Below are 14293 nucleotides of genomic sequence, written 5' to 3'. Positions count from 1 at the left end.
TTTATTCAACAATTCATGGATTAACATCCCATCTAGCAAATAGAAAGGAGCTCCAAATAACTACAGAATGACAGACTTTATAAGCAGAAAAAGGTGAGACAAGGAAGTTATTCTAGCAAGGAGCTATTGTTTCAGGCAAGGTCACTTTCCTCAGGGGGAAGGGGACAGGGGTCTGTCAGGTGGATTACCTCTTTAGCACTGATCAGGTAATTCCAGATTGACTGGTTTAAGTTTCCACTCCTGGAGGAGGTTAAAACTGTAATTAAGTTAGGTATTAAGTCTTGGTTTGGTGATATGAGATTAGCACAAGTGACTCCATTCAGGATCTGTTGTCTCTTTTTTTAACATTAATTATCTGCAAAGTACAATTGAATTTTGTAGATTTCACAAAATTCTTGATTCATTTTTCCTAATTAACATGAATATTTTGGCACAGTTGCTATTGAAACGTGGGTCTCTCATAATTTAGATAAGAAAATATAATTGAGAATAATTGTACTAGCTACCTTTGATAGCTTCCATTCCCTTAATATTTGGGTAAAAGTATCCTAAGCATGAACGGTAATCTTCTCTGGTGAGAAATAATAGTTCCCTCCCATATAAAAGCACCTAGAACACTGCCTGGATTGAATAAATACTGAAAAAATTGAGGTAGTTTTATTAACAACAAATTCTGTCTTTAAAGTAGTTTTTCTTTTAAATTGGTTAAGATCCTTTCTGATATTATTATTTCTAAAAATAATATGTAGAAATTATGAGGTGGGGGTGTTCCCATCATGGCTCGGCCGAAACGAATCTGACTAGGAACCATGAGGTTGCAGGTTTGATCCCTAGCCTTGCTCAGTGAGTTAAGGATCTGGTGTTGCTATGAGCTGTGGTGTAGGTCGCACACAAGGCTGTGTGTCTGATGTTGCTGTGGCTGTTGGGTAGGCCGGCAGCTGTAGCTCTGATTGGAACCCTGGCCTGAGAATCTCCTTATGCTGCAGGTGTGGCCCTAAAAAGAAAAAAAAAAGAGAGAGTGGTGGGGAGGGTTGTGGGTGTAGGAGCAAAGCATCCCATTCTTTGAAAGGAGATATTAAAGAACATGATTCACAGATTACTCTCCTGGCAGTATCCTAAAGCCAAACTTTTGTAAGCCCTTTTACATTTAAAATGTATAATTTTGTGCCCATATCCATTAGAAAAAATAACATATCATTTGTAATATTTAGGGAAATGTTCCACTTGAGAATAATAAAGGGCCAAACAAACCTTTCTCCTTTTGATGTCTCCTCAGGGATCTTCGGAACCTAGTGATTGAAATGGTTTTATCTACAGACATGTCAGGACACTTCCAGCAAATTAAAAACATAAGAAACAGTTTGCAGCAGCCTGAAGGGTAGGTTATTTTCTTTTTCATGTTCAAGCTCCATGGGCTTGGACTCAGATAAGACTGTAATTGGTTACTTAGATCTGATAATTTGAACATGTCCTTATTTTGACAGCCTTGACAGAGCCAAAACCATGTCCCTGATTCTCCACGCAGCAGACATCAGTCACCCAGCCAAATCGTGGCAGCTGCACCACCGATGGACCATGGCCCTGATGGAGGAGTTTTTCCTACAGGTGCCTCTTTTACACTGTGTCTATGCAGATATTTTTGGAAATAGTGACTACCCATATTGGCATACATCTTTTCTATATAGAATCCAGGGCTTATGACTTGTTATTATCAACTGGTCATAATACATTCTTGGGACTTTAGGCAGAATACATTGATCTTTTTAGATAAATATATTAAGTAATTCTATATAATATAATACATGTTTTAAAGAGTATCAAGTTTTGGATCTCAGGTGGCACAAGAGAGAGAAATAGAGTTTTTAATCTGAAGTTAAAGGTGAAATGCTAGAGATAGCAAAAAGCTTTATTCATCAAAAGGGAAAGGGAGGATATACAACACTTCTGCATGCATCTTTTTGGTTAGAATTTATTTAGACATACATAATTGCAAGGGTGGTTGAGAAATACAGTTCTTAGCTGGGTGAACACATACCTGACTATAAAAATCTAATGTCATGTGACAAAGCAAGCCTGGATATTGTTGATGAAAAATTAATCAATAGTCAATGTAAGAAAGAAATGGAAAATTTTATTTGAGCCAAATTGAGGGTTATAACCTAGAGAACTCTGAGAACTATTCCAAAGAGGTTAAGGGGAGGCCAGTATGTATGTGATTTTGGCAAAAGGGGTGCGTGCAATCAAGCATACATCTCAATAGAGCTTGCTTCAAGTCACAAGGAACAGAATCCTGGTAATGGTTTTAGTGCTTTTCTAACCATGGACCAATAATACAAACAGCAATAAATCTTTAAAATGCATACTGTGGAGTTCCTGTGATGGGTCAGCAGTTAACGAACCCAACTAGCATCCACGAGGACATGGATTTGATCCCTGGCCTACTCAGTGGGTTAAGGATCTGGCATTGCCATGACCTATGGTATAGATTGCAGATGTGGCTTGGATTGGATCCAGCATTGCTGTGTCTGTGGCTTAGGCCAGCGGCTTTAGCTCCCATACGACCCCTAGCCTGGAAACCTCTATATGCCGTGGGTGAGGCCCTCAAAAGACAGAATAAATAAATAAATGAAATGCATACTGTGATTCCCTTTATATAAAGTTCAAAAACTGGCAAAATTAATCTGTGGTGATTGAAATCTGAACAATAGTGCCTGCCCTGAATTCACTAGAAGAGGTTAAGGAAACATTCTGGTGGTGATGGAGGTGTTTTATATATCCTGATTGAATGTTAGTTACACAAATGTGTTCATGATTTATACAGTTAGGATTTGTACATAAATTTTTCCTTGCTTTAATAAAGAATACGTCAGAATGAAGGTGCTTCACCGAAGACTTAAAGGACTATATATAAAAAAAAAAAACCACTGTTAAAAAATAACTCTAATAAATCCCAGAAACTCTTGAAAATTGCTATTAGATGTCCAAGTATCATGATTTGTATCATCTTTGTCTTTTATTGACTTAAAACCAGATGAACACTCTGACAAAAATCAAGACAGTAACGTATTCAGCGAAAGTGAGTCCAGATGTTCTTGAAGTTCACCACCTTATTCTTGAATTTTCTAGAAAGGTGACCGATAAATAATAAAGAAGTTCCAGACATGCAGTGATTTTTGACATCTGAAATTCAGAGGAGAGGAACATTGTTTTATGAGGCTATTTAGCTCCTCTGCTGTTCTCAGTGCCCAGTAAACAGTGACTCAGATATCTGAATATTAGAGATTAAAATATATCCAACACAAAAGGTCAAGTCTCAGAATGAATATGACATCATGATGCTTGGGATGTCTTTTTGATCTGTATTTGCCAGAATGTATTAGAGTAAGGAGGTGTCAGGTTCTTGCTTTGTTTAATGAGACTCTTGATGGGCAATGATAAGCATTTGTGTGACCCCGAAATATTCGAAAATAACAATTTTTGCTTGAATGACCTAAACACATAAGATAAGATACTTAAAGATCAAAAGAGAGCAAAGTGTATGCGTTAATATGGGCTACTATAAAACAAGCTATCTCTGCTTACATTGCCCCATCTTTTCAACTGTGCAAATCCTCTCAGATCATAATAAGTTAATATAGAGATGATTTTAATAATGGAATCATATTTAATAACAGAATCTTATCTTTTCTCTGGATTTTCAAAAGTAAATGACTTTTTTCTTCCAGTGTTATTGAGATATATTTGGCATACAGCTTTGTATAATTTGAAGGCATAAAGCATAAGGTATAAGTTTAGTAAACACCCATTATCTCATATAGATATAAAATTAAATAAATAGAAAAAACCTTTTCCTTGTGATGAGAACTTTTAGGATTTACTCTCTTAATATCTTTCATATGTAACTTATATAAGCGTTAATTGTATTTATCATGTTGTACATTATATCCCTAGTACTTTTTTATAACTAAAAGTTTGTACCTTTTTCTTGCCTTCATCCAATTGACTTTTAAATTCCCTTCAGAAATATATTTAGCAAAACAGGAGAATGTGGAGTTAAAGGTCAAAATGATTGAGTGTATACTTTTATAACCATGTTTAATAAGCAAAACAAGTTTATCTTCATGAGACACACTAAAATACAACATTGACTCTAACAGGAGTCAATTTTTTTATGCTTTCAACTAAATGAATCTCTCTACTGAAAATTATTTTAGCCATACCATATATTTTAACCCTTTGGATGTAGCTGCAGCAATGAATTTAAAACCTCCTGGTATAAACATTGCTCTGAATGTTTTTGCCATAAGCTATTTAACTGGATCTATGTATCTATGCCTATGTCCTAGAAATTGGCAGGACTGCAGTGTTTTCTCCATGTTTTTTTCTTATTTTTGCCCATACTTACATAACCACTTATAACTATCACTTTGTCGATCCCGCATTGCTGATAAATAACTTCTTGCTATGGATCTAGCCAAGATAAGGGTTTTTTTAAATCTCAGTTGAAAGAGTAGGTTTATAAAGCAATTTGAAAATATATTCCTTCATTCCTGCAACACATACTAAGAATCTAAATTGTGTAATGTGTCATGTGATCTTCTGACTGTCCTAGGGAATTTAAGGCAAATAAGGCAAGGTCTGCCCAGAACATTATCACTTCCCTCAGCTGCAGTAAAAATGTAAACATTTGTGTTTTTTGGTTAAAGTAAGGATTTGATGTATTTTGGGCAAATATAGCAAGTCCAATAATGCATAGTAAGATATAATTGGACTTTGTTCCAACAACCCCAAATATAAACCCTAGCATTCTATCTTCCAGCAGTGGTGGATATGAGCCTTCACCTTCTTAGCTATAAGAAGAAATTAGTATTTCTTGAAGTCTGGGAGAGTTATGCCTCCTGCTTGGTTTTTGCTTCTCAGGATTGCTTTGGCGATTCTGGGTCTTTTGTGGTTCCATATAAATGTTTGGATTGTTTGTTCTAGTTCTGTGAAAAATATCATGGGTAATTTGATAGGGATTGCATTGAATCTGTAGATTGCTTTGGGTAGTATGGCCATCTTTACAATATTGATTTTCCCAATCCAGGAACATGGACTATCTTTCCATTTCTTTACATCTTCTTTGATTTCTTTGATGAAAGTTTTATAGTTCTCGGCATATAGGTCCTTTACCTCCTTGGTCAGGTGTATTCCGAGGTATTGGATTTTGTGAGGTTCAATTTTAAAAGGTATCGTATTTTTGTATTCCTTTTCTAATATTTCATTGCTGGTATAGAGAAATGCAACTGACTTCTGAATGTTAATCTTCTATCCTGCTACTTTGCTGAATTTATGAATCAGTTCAAGGAGTTTTGGGGTTGAGTCCTTAGGGTTTTCTATGTATAGTATCATGTCATCTGCATACAGTGACAGTTTTACCTCTTCTCTTCCTACATGGATGCCTTTGATTTCTTTTGTTTGTCTAATTGCTGTGGCTAGGACTTCCAAAACGATGTTGAAGAGCAGTGGTGAGAGTGGGCATCCCTGTCTTGCTCCAGATTTGAGGGAGAAGGCTTTCAGTTTTTCCCCATTGAGGATTATATTTGCTGTGGGTTTCTCATAAATGGCTTTGATTATATTCAGGAATGTTCCCTCTATACCCACTTTGGCGAGGGTCTTGATCATGAATGGATGTTGGACTTTGTCAGATGCTTTTTCCGCGTCTATTGAGATGATCATATGATTTTTGACTTTTCTTTTTGTTAATGTGGTGTATGATGCTGATTGATTTGCATATGTTGAACCATCCTTGTGAACCTGGGATGAACCCAACCTGGTCATATAGAGATGCAAATCAAAACTACCATGAGATACCACCTCACACCAGTCAGAATGGCCATCATTAATAAATCCACAAATAGCAAGTGCTGGAGGGGCTGTGGAGAAAAGGGAACCCTCCTGCACTGTTGATGGGAATGTAAACTGGTACAGCCACTATGGAGAACAGTTTGGAGATACCTTAGAAATCTATACATAGACCTTCCATATGACCCCGCAATCCCACTCTTGGGCATCTATCAGGACAAAAATCTACTTAAAAGAGACACATGCACCTGCATGTTCATTGCAGCACTATTCACAATAGCCAGGACATGGAAACAACCCAAATGTCCATCGACAGATGATTGGATTCGGAAAAGGTGGTATATATACACAATGGAATACTACTCAGCCGTAAAAAAAAAAAGAATGCCATAATGCCATTTGCAGCAACATGGATGGAACTAGAGAATCTCATACCGAGTGAAATGAGCCAGAAAGACAAAGACAAATACCATATGATATCATTTATAACTGGAATCTAATATCCAGCACAAATGAACATCTCCTCAGAAAAGAAAATCATGGACTTGGAGAAGAGACTTGTGGCTGCCTGATGGGAGGGGGAGGGAGTGGGAGGGATTGGGATTTTGGGCTTATCAGACACAACTTAGAATAGATTTACAAGGAGATCCTGCTGAGTAGCATTGAGAACTTTGTCTAGATACTCATGTTGCAACAGAAGAAAGGGTGGGGGAAAAATGTAATTGTAATGTATACATGTAAGGATAACCTGACCCCCTTGCTGTACAGTGGGAAAATAAAAAAAATTATAAAAAAAAAAAAAAGAAGAAGAAATTAGAAATTCCCGTCCTGGCGCAGTGGAAACGAATCTGACTAGGATCCATTAGGTTGTGGGTTTGATCCTTGGCCTTTCTCAGTGAGTTAAGTATCCGGCATTGCTGTGAACTGTGGTGCAGTTTGCAGACGCAGTTCAGATCTGGTGTTGCAGTGGCTCTGGTGTAGGCTGGCAGCTACAGTTCTGATTAGACCCCCAGCCAGGGAACCTCCATATGCAGTGGGAGTGACCCTAGAAAAGGCAAAAAGACAAAAAAACAAAAACAAAACAAAACAAAAAAAGAAGCAATTAATACACATTCTGCCTCCTCCCCAGGATGGCTGTGAGGAACAACATGATAGAATGAATGTGAGAGGTTTCCTTACAACTGCAAATGGGACAAATTGGTGTTACTTGTTATCCTCCTTGTCTATTTTAATCTTTATACATTTCTTACATAAAGAATCAGAGAACCATCGGTTATGGAATATTTTATTTGATAGTCACTTAAAGCCTTTGAAGGCTCTGAACATAATTTTTAGAACGCATTCTCAATACCACCATGAATTTAAAAACCAGCCAGTTAGGGAAGCATTGTTCCTTTTGCTGTGGAGAATATGGCACTAGACTTGAAATTCCTTCAATGAGTTTTAAGCAAAATTAGAGACTGGATATAAATTCAAGAAGTCAAAAAAAGTACTCAAAGGAAAGAGTTAATTTTAGGACTTTCATGAGCAACAATAGAATTTATGTGTGCATGTATGCGATATACGTCTTTATGTATTTATGTATCTGTGCTTTAGAAGAATCCAGAAGTAGTTTGGTACACATTGACTTCTAAATCAATTTTTTATTAATTTTTATGCAAAGTTTATTTTATCAAACAAATGGGCTTAAATAGACATTAAAATTTTTAAAACACAATGTTTTTCTGGAAGACAAACTGATTTCTGGATACAAAGCTATTTCCACCATCTTTAAATTGTTATTTTACCCTAAATTGTGTACAGCCAGACTCTATTTTCTTCAACATCGCTAGAAGTAGTACAAAATGCGTTATTTCAAAATAAATCTTATTTTCTATAGAAATAAAAATGTATTTAGTACATTCTCAGCCAAGGATCTATCACTAAAAATCATAGATACAACCAAAAAAATTTATAAACATAAAGAACTATAGCTATGAGCCAGTATAATAATTTAAGATATAAAAAAATTAAAGCTTATAGTTTTAAGAGGCATAAAAGTATTTTAACATTGATTACATAAGGGATACTAATGTTCTGTAAAATATTTCTAACATTCACACTCCAGCAGTTATATGATATTGTAAATTTTACTGAAAGTGAATACATTAGTTATAATAAGCATTAAACATTCAAACAGTTTGGGGGCTTAGATTTTAGAAAGGTCCATTTTTAAGAGGAATGAAGGAAAGTAATTAGATGGCCTAAATCCCTTAAGTTGTCCAAAGAAGGCCAAACTAATGCATCGTCCCCCTTTCACAATTAAATTTCACTGTAGAACTGATGGTCTCTCAAATTCTACTACCATTGGCCTTACAGTGGCCCCCAAGCCTATGGTCAGGAACTTCTTTTTTGTTGTTGTTGTTGTTGTTGTTGTTGTTGTTGTTATTGTTGTTGTTGCCATTTCTTGGGCCGCTCCCGCGGCATATGGAGGTTCCCAGTCTAGGGGTTGAATCGGAGCTGTAGCCACCGGCCTGCACCAGAGCCACAGCAACGCTGGATCCGAGCCGCGTCTGCAACCTACACCACAGCTCACGGCAACGCCGGATCGTTAACCCACTGAGCAAGGGCAGGGACCGAACCCGCAACCTCATGGTTCCTAATCGGATTCGTTAACCACTGCGCCACGACGGGAACTCCAGGAACTTCTTACATGTCTGCTGTTGATGTTGCTTCTGTGATTAAAACTCTTCTCAAGAGTTGTGCACCCCTTCTTATCTTCTTTATTTCTTTAAAACTGTAGAAATTGTTTTGGCTTCAGAGAAAATACAAGAAGAAAAAAAGGAAAAAAGAAAAATGTGTTATTAAATCACTGGATTAGACATTTTGCTGATAGCTATCAAAGCATTTCACAGTGTTAGGAAAGCATGAAAACAGTTACAGGCGTACCTCATTTATTGTGCTTTAATTTTTGTGCTTCATAGATACTGTGTTTTTACAAACAGGTTTGTGGCATTTCTAGTGGTACCATTTTTCCAACAGAATTTGCTTACCTCATGTCTCTGTGTCGTATTTTGGTAATTCTCACAGTATTTCATACTCTCATTTTTATTATATGTATTCGTTATGGTGATCTGTGATTAGTGATCTTTAATGTTACTATTGCAGTTGTTTGGGGGTGCCACAAACTGTGCCTATATAAGAAGGCAGACTTAATTGATAAAAGCTGTTTGTGTTCTGACTGTTCCCTGACTAGCCATTCCCCTGTCTCTCTCCCTCTCCTTGGGCTTCCCTATTCCCTGAGACAGGACAGTATTGAAATTAAGCCAACTAATAACCCAGAATGACCTCTAAGCGTTCAAGTGAAAGGAGAATTGTGTCTTTCACTTTCAGTCAAAAACAAGAAATAATTAATCTTAGTAAAGAAGGCATATCAAAAGCTGAGATAGGCTGAAAGCTAGGCCTTTTTTGCCAAAAATTTAGCCAAGTTGTGAATGCAAAGAAAAACTCTTTAAGGAAATAAAAGTGTAACTCCTGTGAATGCATGAATTATAAGAAAGTAAAACAGCCTCATTACTCATATGGGAAAATTTTTATTGGTCTAATTGAAGGTTATACCAGCAACAATATTTCCTTAAACCAACATCTAATCCAGAGGAAGACCCTAATTCCCTTGTCCTATTGAGTTTCTCACACTTACTAGGCTACAGTATGGTGTTAACTTTTATATGTACTAGAAAACCAAAAACTTAAAAAGCTCACTTTATTGCAATGTTTGCTTTATTGTGGTGGTCTGAAACCAAACCCACAATATCTTTAGGTATGCCTGTACTAGGTCTTCATTGTGACCTTTCAGAAGAAAACCCCCAAACCCCCAAACCCCCAAAGGAATTGCTAAGATAGACATAAACTGTCAGGCCTGAGTACATCTGGCTGCCTTGTGTTTCCAAGCCAGTGGAGCCACTTTCTCCACCTCCCTGTAGGCTCATCTCCAAGAAAAGATGTAGAGATTCAGGGGCATAATTAAATAGTTGATTGATTAATTGAGTTTAGTGGCCTAGGGACCTATAATTTTGCTCCAAATACTTGTGTGACTCCATGTACCAGAACATATGTGTATTAAGTTATTGATTTTTAAAAGTATATTTTGACCTCCTATGTATAGATAGCATCCTCAGGTGAAAACTCAAATTCCAAGAAAAATACAAACTGGTTGACTTACACAGCATCTATTTTTTTTATGTCTGATTTTGTCTTGATGAAAAGTAAATGTTTCCTATTCAGGGACAGAGTAAGGAAAATTATTAAGTTTATCAAACTTATATTAAGAGATCCTGACTCTCACTTATGTATCTTTCCTTCCTCCTTAGAAGACCTCCCTTGTCCTATTGAATTTCTAGTTCCCTTGTAGTCTGGCTCCAGGGCCCCCTACTCCTCTTGTACTCATGGCCTTTATTCACTCTAAAGAATAAATAACACTTTAAAATATTTATAAATAAATTAAATAATTAATACACTTTAGCATTCAATGTACTTAGCTGTGGAAATGTAATGTTCTAAATCAATTGTGGAGTACAAGAAACAAAGATTATAAAATCTCCCATTTCATTTGTAAGATCAACCCTACATATGTCTAGAAATACCTAAATCCTATATGAAAATTCTGCCATCCAGCATTCTGTGAAATAGAGCTCATGGAAGGTAAATCATCACAATGCTTTTTTCAGTCCCAAACAATTATTTTCGGGTCAAACAAGAAACTTAAGTTATATAAAACTACATCTATTACAATATTGCCAGCACCTTGACCAATAACAGCAATAAGTTGTCTCTGCACATATCAATTAAGTATCTCCAATATTACATTTCCCAGGAAGTCTTTATTTCTATTTTAATAATCATTATTATTTATATTCTAACATGAAATGTTAATGATATTATTCTTGCACTTTTTCCTTAACATGTTAAAATCAGATCCACATTTGTCTTTAAATCAAGCTCTCATTCAGAATGTCTTATTTCTATTAGTGTCACCAAAGTCTCCTTTTCATTCAGGTTTGAATCATAAGGCTCATCCTTAACTTACCCAAGCCATCCTCCACACCGCCAACAAATTAATCTTTCAAAAGTAAAATTCCTGTCATGTCACTTCCATCTAGAAAAAAAGAGGGAGAAAAGCTAATGCCTCTCCATTACATGTAAATTAAGTACTAGTCCTTTTTCCTATGGTTTAACACCATCCAGGGTATGCATTAGACATACTGGATGGTGCACAGCTCTGGGTTTTTGCTGTCATGATTCTTATTATCTAGCATTTAATGACTACTAAATATAAATATTAGGCAGTATCCTTAGGCTTCACATAAATTATCTTAGATAACTTCAGAATTATCCTATTAGGTAGACACTATCATATCCTTAGTCCTAAAACAAGTCAACTGAAATCACCAAGTAAAGAGAGGAGAAGAATTCATTTCAGCAAAGGGTTTGGTATGTCTAAAGTAACAGAGATAGCCCATCAAACAGCAGTGATTCAATTCTGTGTCTTATGACTCCAAGGTTAATGACACTAATAATTCCCCTCCATCTGTCCCTTAAGCTGAGTATAAATATTAATTCCAATGGAATGGATGTTGTTATTCTCTCAGAGAATGACGAAGGTTGCTGGGAGAGGTCATGGAAATTCTTTCTTTATTTTCTCTAAGTCATGACATAGTAAAACATTCTTGTTTGTAGCTACTTTGCCTACTTCTTTAGTGACCAGATCTAGATTTTCCCAAGCAATTCTGATTTCAAACTTTCCACCCCTCATAATCAGAGACATGGTTTAGGAGAAGTGTACCAGAAAACATCATCAATAAAACCTTTAAAGCCACATGTTGTCATGATGTAGCAATTATGATGAAGAGTTATTAGAGAAAGCAGACAAAGAAAATGGAAGTTCTCAGAAGGTGTTACCTTGTAACATGTGCTCAGCCACAAAGCAAAAGACCAGTCCCTTTGTCCCCTAATTTCAGAACCTGACCATGTATCCTAAGTTGTGGTCTTATGCAAGGCCAGGGTACCCTGTGAGGGTATATAACCAACAGCTTAGGAGAAAATAGAGCCCAAAGCATTCCTTCCAAATGTCCAGATGGAAGTTCCCTTGTGGCACAATGAGTTAAGGATCCTTCATTGCTGCAACTATAGTGCAGGTTGCAACTGCGGTGCAAGTTTGATCCTTGACCTGGGAACTTCCACTTGCCATGGATGCAGTGGGAAAAAAAAAAAAAAAAAAGTCCAGGCAATTGAAGCGATCAGGAACAAGTCAAGTATCCTCTCTCATCTTTCTTTGTGAGTGCATCCCCTTGAATGTAAAGAACCAATATTTGATAAATCTTATCATAATAAAGCATTGCCCAGAGTAGCCACCTTTATTTCAGGAGATGAAAATCTAATTACCTCTTATGATGTTAAACCCAAACAAAAATGGAATTCTTTAACCTTTGTGTTCAGTTAATCTTCAGTCAATAAGATCAGATAATAAAAACTCAGTGACATTTCAATTTTCTCTGAGAAGAATACATTAAATTAATATTTATGCATACAGAATGTAAGAATGTTGAAGATATTTTTCATTACTTGCTGTAGGAGATTCAATAAAACTTGGTTAATAAATAGAAAGATGTTTCAAAATGCTCTTACACTTTTACCTTTAAGAAGTCTAATCATAAAGTCTTGATACTAAAGATCTGCTGATGTACTTGGCATGGAAGAAAAAGAAGAGCAGAAAAACCCATGAGCTGGATTGTTAATTAAATTCCAGAGAACACACCAAGATAATTATTTTAGGGTAAATTTAGAAAATTCCAAAGAGCAGAGGTTTGCCTCTATATAATCAAGAGTCTCCATGTTCTGAAAGTGTTCATGTTTTTTTACCTGTGCAATATGTGCAGTATGTTTTTTACCTGTGCAGTGTGTCCCCAAAAGGAGACCATTTTGGTAAAATTAAATAAACTTAGATGAAAGCTTTTGATTTTATAATAATGCTAATTAAGAAATAAAAGATGCAGCTTTTTAGGCTTTTTATCTAAGCTGCTCTTAGTTTCTCCACACCAAGTCTGTGCTAATGGGTTTTCCTTTTTACAGGGAGATAAAGAAGCTGAATTAGGGCTTCCATTTTCCCCGCTTTGTGATCGGAAGTCGACGATGGTGGCCCAGTCTCAAATAGGTAATACTGAAGACTGGTGGTTGTGGAGAACGGGTGTGTGCCTGTCAGTTTCATATGGATACATGCTGTTCATCCATGTAAACCTCACTCCATATTCACAATAAATTTGATCTTTAGACTGATCTATATGGTGGTGAATGATGAAAATTTTGAGACAGTCCCACAAAATGAATTCAATAAAGCAGTATTAGTAAATAATTGTTATTCTCTTTGTAATCCTTTTACAAAAATAGAAAGCATTCCTGTGCAAAAACAGCATTTTTGGGTTTAGTTGCTGATCATTTTTTTGTAATTTAATCCTTTATATACAGGATAATCCAGTTAAAATATTGATATTAATATCTGTTCTGTTGTCACTAAGTTTGCATAATATGCTTCATATACTAGCTCATATTCTTTCTTTTTTGGGGGGGGGCGGAATCCTAGTAAATAGAGAAGCAAACAATAGGAAACTTGTAAAATGATATTGCTCCCTGCCACATTTATTCTTTTCATTGATATTTATGTTGGGGGCTTCAAGTCTAGCCCATGATTAAAACATATTATTGCTATGCTGCATGGCTGAAATATTGATGCTACCTAAGCCAGCATCTTCATTACTGAACTCTATGATCGATAAACATAAGGATCACCACCTTACATCTCTAGTTGCTCTGGCTAGTACCACCTCCGAAAAAGGCTGTCAGAAAACTTCTTGGGGACTTCCCTTGTGGCTCACAGCATAACTACACTGTGTTTCTTCTACAGTGACTGTGTCTCGACCTCTGGTGCAGCCGCTTATTTAAAAAAAAAAGAAAGCTTCTTGGTTTGACGTTTCCCCTTTTCCACGCATGTTCCAACAGTTATTCTAGCTACCATAACACAGGTGCCGCTTGTCATTTAGCAGGTGTGACTGTGGCAGGTTAAGGACCTCCTTAGGCAAGCTGAGAAAGATGAAAGTTTCTGAAGCTTGTTGCTCTACTGAAAATCACTTCTATGTTAGTAGAGGTGACACTCATTTGATAGTCTCTAGACCCCAGGCACTTAAAACCATAGACAAAACGTGAATCAACACCCTGGATGGTCGATTAACATTGATTTAACTTGAAGGCATCATTTAAAAGAGAAAATATTGAAGTTTTTAATTAAAAATGCACCTTAATGTGTGCTATGATTAATCTAGTTACTGGAAATGTGAATTATTTTATCCAGTTTTTGGAAAGATGGGATAATTTTAAAACGTGGATCTTTCCCAGACCACTGTTGCTTAAAAAGCCTTCC

General features: G+C 36.3%; 1 protein-coding gene across 2 annotated transcripts in view; it reads left to right on the top strand.

Annotated features, from left to right (window-relative positions):
* PDE1A (phosphodiesterase 1A) overlaps positions 1–14293 on the top strand; it is a 259700-nt gene that overhangs the window by 214884 nt on the left and 30523 nt on the right. For both annotated transcript variants that reach the window (XM_047773019.1, XM_047773020.1), the window contains exons 9-11: positions 1277–1378; positions 1485–1605; positions 12952–13033. In XM_047773019.1, coding sequence (XP_047628975.1) covers positions 1277–1378; positions 1485–1605; positions 12952–13033 — 305 coding nt within the window. The remainder of the gene's footprint in view (positions 1–1276; positions 1379–1484; positions 1606–12951; positions 13034–14293) is intronic.

This window comes from Phacochoerus africanus, chromosome 3 (assembly GCF_016906955.1).
Source record: "Phacochoerus africanus isolate WHEZ1 chromosome 3, ROS_Pafr_v1, whole genome shotgun sequence".
Classification (NCBI taxonomy): Eukaryota; Metazoa; Chordata; class Mammalia; order Artiodactyla; family Suidae; genus Phacochoerus; species Phacochoerus africanus.
The sequence above is the reverse complement of the archived record's forward strand: the minus strand, read 5'-3'. Positions and strand labels throughout refer to the sequence as shown.